This window comes from Glycine max, chromosome 1 (assembly GCF_000004515.6).
Source record: "Glycine max cultivar Williams 82 chromosome 1, Glycine_max_v4.0, whole genome shotgun sequence".
NCBI classification, from domain to species: domain Eukaryota; kingdom Viridiplantae; phylum Streptophyta; class Magnoliopsida; order Fabales; family Fabaceae; genus Glycine; species Glycine max.
The window spans coordinates 57,675,352-57,680,124 of record NC_016088.4 but is presented as its reverse complement, the minus strand read 5'-3'; the positions used below and the strand labels follow the sequence as shown (position 1 = coordinate 57,680,124).

General features: G+C 28.3%; 1 protein-coding gene across 1 annotated transcript; it reads right to left on the bottom strand.

The window, feature by feature from the left end:
- Nucleotides 1-1,131: 1,131 nt before the first annotated feature.
- On the bottom strand, nt 1,132-2,254 carry LOC100820109 (cysteine-rich and transmembrane domain-containing protein WIH2). The gene is made up of 3 exons (XM_006573838.3): nt 2,052-2,254; nt 1,726-1,948; nt 1,132-1,379 (listed from the first exon to the last, which is right to left on the bottom strand). Exons 1-3 carry the CDS (start codon nt 2,101-2,103, stop codon nt 1,334-1,336), a joined length of 321 nt encoding a protein of 106 aa, XP_006573901.1. The 5' UTR covers nt 2,104-2,254; the 3' UTR covers nt 1,132-1,333.
- Between the last annotated feature and the right edge of the window lie 2,519 nt (nt 2,255-4,773).

Sequence of the window (4,773 nt, the reverse complement as noted above, 5' to 3'; positions counted from 1 at the left end):
GATGCACCATGAATTAGTGATAGTGACAATTACACGGATGACGAGATGACTTGGGTGGTAATGGGTGGTGATTGTACAATGTGGTTTGGTTGCAAAATTGGGTAGAGTAAATATTTTTAAAAATTAATAAAAGGGTAATGATATGAAAAATGATAAGATGACAACTAAGCAAATTTAACATGACGTGGTATATGTAACATGACATTTTTTTTGTCACATCATTTCTTAACCGTCTCAAACTACAGATACCAAATGTAAAATTCTAAAAATGTCATATAACAAAATAAATAAACTAATAATTAACCATCTAAGAAAGAGATATATTATATGTATAAAAAATATATTTAAGTCTATATATTATTACTAAATTTTTTAATAATGAAATTGACTTTATCATTGAGTATACATTGAAAGCGGAATAGGATAAATTACGATCGTACCGTATCTATACTTTCCTTAGAACTCACTCTAAAGTTTACCTTAAAGTATCAGGAAAGGTCGGGGTCAATTGCATTATTCATTTTTGCTGTGAGACTAATGTTTGTAAAATACATTCTGTATTCATTTTTTTCCTCTTTCAAAATTAAAGGTGTGAGATGAAATAATTATAAGAAATGATAGTCACACTCTTTTTGACATGTTCTTTTTAATACTCTTTTTGACTGAAATTTATCAAAAATCATCAATTTTGATAGTCACACTTATCATAAATAATTTTCAACTCCTAATTTAGATATAAAATCTATCAAAATTGATGTTTTTTAACAAATTTCAGTCAATAACAAAAAAAATAATATATTAGGAACAGAGTGTCCCAAACATTCATCAATAATTATATTTTTGTCTTTAATCATAAGGTTTATTGAGATTTTAATCAGATTCATTCCTCAATTGATACCCGATCCAGTTATAACCAACAGTAACGATATGTTTGATGAGTAGCATACCAGGCACTTGGATACAAAAAAGAAAAGAAAACAATGTTATGTATTGTTCCTAACAGTCAACATGCAAAGACAAAGTAAATGCAAGCAAGGCTGACAATAAATTAAGATGTGTCATCAATTGCAATTGAACCCATTTTGGTGGTTTGATAATCAAGTGTAAGTGTAATGGAGGAGCACCATCAAAGAAACAGGAAAGGAAGGTCTAAATTTCTTAACAATAAACAAATCAGGCAGTTTGGCCTTTGGAAGCAACAATAGTTTCATAGTATTATTATTAAAAATAAAAAGTCAACAAGGGGCAAGATAAAGCAAAGGAAATAGAGAAGTAGAAACAAATTTTATTGAGTTGATTCCGTCTAATTCCAATTTGAATTTGTCATCTCATCTCAGAAGCACGCATCCAATAGACAGCAGCAGCAGAGAGCAGCCAAACTGCACCAATTAATTCAAACAAATTAATAAGAACGCACGCAAGAAATGAAATATGAAAATTTTCTATTTCAATATAACCTTTAGCAATGTGTGCAAAACATTCTTATCAATTAGCGTCACAATTATTACCTTTTTGTTCAAAATCTCTGCTATGTTAATGTTACTAATACAAGACGGTATTTTAAACAAAAAAAAAAAAAAAGTGAAGTGTAATTAAAGAGGACATGGAGACAAAATAATGAATCTAGTTGGAGCGCGTGTGACGAAGTCTCCAAGAACAAGAAGAGAATGTAACGAATCGGATCGGATCTGAAATAAAGAATTAGAGAGAGAGAGAGGGACGCACCAGCCTTCCAAACAACCAGGGCCAGTTGAATTTTGTTGACGGGGCGGAGGCTGAGCGTATTGAGGAGCGTAGGGCGGAGGATACCCCTGCGCCGGGTAGGGCGGCGGAGGATAGCCTTGTTGTGGCGGATATCCCGGCGGTGGGTATCCCGCTGGCGGGTATCCCGCTGGCGGGTATCCCGGCGGTGGATATCCCTCCTTTCCGTACCCCTCCGGCGGATAACCTATCCAAGAAAAGAAATTCAAAATTAAGATGATGGATCCAGACTCAGATTCAATTTATATATGTATATATGAGCAACATGCACATGCATATAGAAAAGGGACCTTGCGGCGGCGGAACTCCGACCGGCGGTTGCTGCTGGTTGTAATAACTCATTGTGAATGGTAATGGTAATGGAGTTTTGGAAAAAAGGATATTTATTTGTTTGTTTTGAAGAGAAGAAGAGTCAGAGGATGAATGGGATTGGGGGGCAGGTCATACATCCTCACACCTCATTACTAGCCAACAAAATACTTTTGAAACAGACTTCATAACTAATTTTATTATTTTTTTATGTTTAAATATGTTATTAATTGGATGTTTTTAGTTCGTACCACCATTTGATTGAATCTAAATTTACCCCCCACCCCCCACCAAAAAAAAAAATTGAATCTAAAAAAATACATAAAGAAATATTAAACTTTTGAATAAGAAGGTTGAGATTTATTTGTGAAACTTGTAAAATAAAGTTTATTCAAATTGATATGAAATGATATGTTTATTTACTGAGTTGCACTATGTGACATGAAAAAAAAATTGTCCAACTGTCAAACAATAATTGGGTAGCAGGAAAAACATTATCCATGTATTTGTATGTAAGCTTTGTGCATAATCTTTTTGTTTTTATTTTTTTTAAATATAACATAATTTTTTAAAGATAATAAATGATTATAAGTAAGGTCATTTAAAATTAACCAAAATCTTATACTCAAGTCTTATAAATAAAAAATATAATTTAAAATAAAAATATATTAAAGATGATCAATTAAATTCTTCAACAATTTTAATAATTAGCAAAATCATTTTAATAATTAGCAAAATCAACATATGTCTGAATAAATGGTAATAAAAAATTCATTCAAAATTTTGCAAATCTTCTGCTTTTTTTTATCTTTTAATTCTTTATTTGTGTTTGATGCACTTTATTTGCTTTCTATTTACATTTCATTGCACTTTATTTACTTTTGAATTTACAACTTGTCCATTTATTGTTTCATTGAGTTATTTTGTTTTTTTTCATTTTTGTATTTCATGAGTTATTTAACTTCTTTCAAAGTTTATTTTTCCAAAATATTTACTTGCACTTTGTATTAATTTTCTTTTACATTGTCATTCAAGTTTCGGCAAATCTTCCACGCTTCAGTTCTCTTTTAACAAATTAATTACTTTATTTTACTTTGCATATATATTGTTTTCAAGTTAAATACTTTATTTTTTTCATGTATTTATATTTGAAGTTTTTAAATTCATGCAATTTATTATTCCTTTTCAATAGTCAATTTTACACTCTGATTTGTTCTACTTTAAAATTTAAGTAATTAAAGTTTATTTGAAATCTTTCAAGTTATATTTACAACTTTGAATTTTTTAATTAACAAATTGGTAATTTAATTTGAGAAGGTATAGCAACACATTATTTCTGACATATTTTTATTATTTCCTTAAAAAACATTTTTTTATTATTGGTTAAAATTTATGAAACTACAAAATAAAAAAAGAGACTATTAATTAAAGAAAAATTGATATCCAAAAAAAATTCATTTCTAATAAATTTCACCTAATAATAGATAATGTGATCAAAATTATGTCATCAGCATTTTCCATTTGAATTACATTCAGATCAAAATAAGAATTCAAGTACTTAATACGCACATTTTTATACTTGTTCAGTGACACAAAGTTAAGATTTCAATTAGATTCGATTCCGAAAAATTGAATGTATCAAGATCTTAATTGAATTACTAAATTAAGATCTTGATTCAAATTTATGTGATTTAATTGAAAGTTAAATATCATTAATTTAGCTAAAAAAGAGTTCACAATTAATTATTCTATTTTAATTAAAAGTCTAAAAAAATACATTATTTATTGGAATCAGAAGTCAAAAGTTATATTAAAGTTTTGAATCCAACCCAAATCAACATACCACAATATTGAAATAATTTCTGCCATAAACAGTCTTATATTCAACTCTAGCTATCATACCGTAATATTTTGACAAATATGGAAATTCGTCATCTGGGAATCCTAGTTTTCTCTCTCTTTTTTCATAAAAAAATCAATTAAACAATTTCGTCAATCATTTATAATATAAAATAGGTTATATATGATACTTTGTAAATTGGTATAAATAGGTAAACCAAAATTATTATTAAACAAAGAATAAACAAAAAAAATCATTTTTTAGGATTTTATATCTATAGGATTTTGAAATGTTCAAGGAGTAGAGTCAACGTTTGGGATTCATTAATTGAATATTTGACTTAAAGAAAAAAAATTATGCTTTATCACTTAAATAAAACTTTTCCTTGTGTACTATATAACAAAATATTTGTAATGTATTTTCTTATAATATAATATAAAATATTTAATGAAAATAGATGCATTTAGTATTTTGAAAATACTCCTATGTAAATATTTGTTTTTCTGTCAAAATAATTAAAAATTTAATTAAAAGAGCATTACATTGCTTCTTGTTATATTTTCATTGCACCAAAAGTAGGTTAGAATATGGTACTGCAGCCTGAAAAGAAATGGAAACAATTCGGCTAGCTGATGCAATCGAAGCACAATAATCATTCAATGGATTCATATTTCATACGCCGAATAGTGTTTTATTGGTTGTCAGCATGACACTGTTAGCTTGGCCATGTGCATGAATTGCACATTTCGCTGTGATTCTTGAAAGTTCTATTATTGGATACAAATATGAAAATAACACTTTTGCTTTATGATATATATCTTTCCTCTCTACAAATATAATGCTCGAACAAAACAATGTCGAAA

What these genes read in the sequence shown, in the direction of transcription:
- LOC100820109 (XM_006573838.3), bottom strand. Translation starts at nt 2,103, where the DNA reads ATGAGTTATTACAACCAGCAGCAACCGCCGGTCGGAGTTCCGCCGCCG. An exon ending in CGGAGTTCCGCCGCCGCAAG is followed by an intron (nt 1,949 to 2,051) that starts GTCCCTTTTCTA and finishes TTTCTTGGATAG; the next exon opens with GTTATCCGCCGGAGGGGTAC. An exon ending in CCTGGTTGTTTGGAAGGCTG is followed by an intron (nt 1,380 to 1,725) that starts GTGCGTCCCTCT and finishes TAATTGGTGCAG; the next exon opens with TTTGGCTGCTCTCTGCTGCT.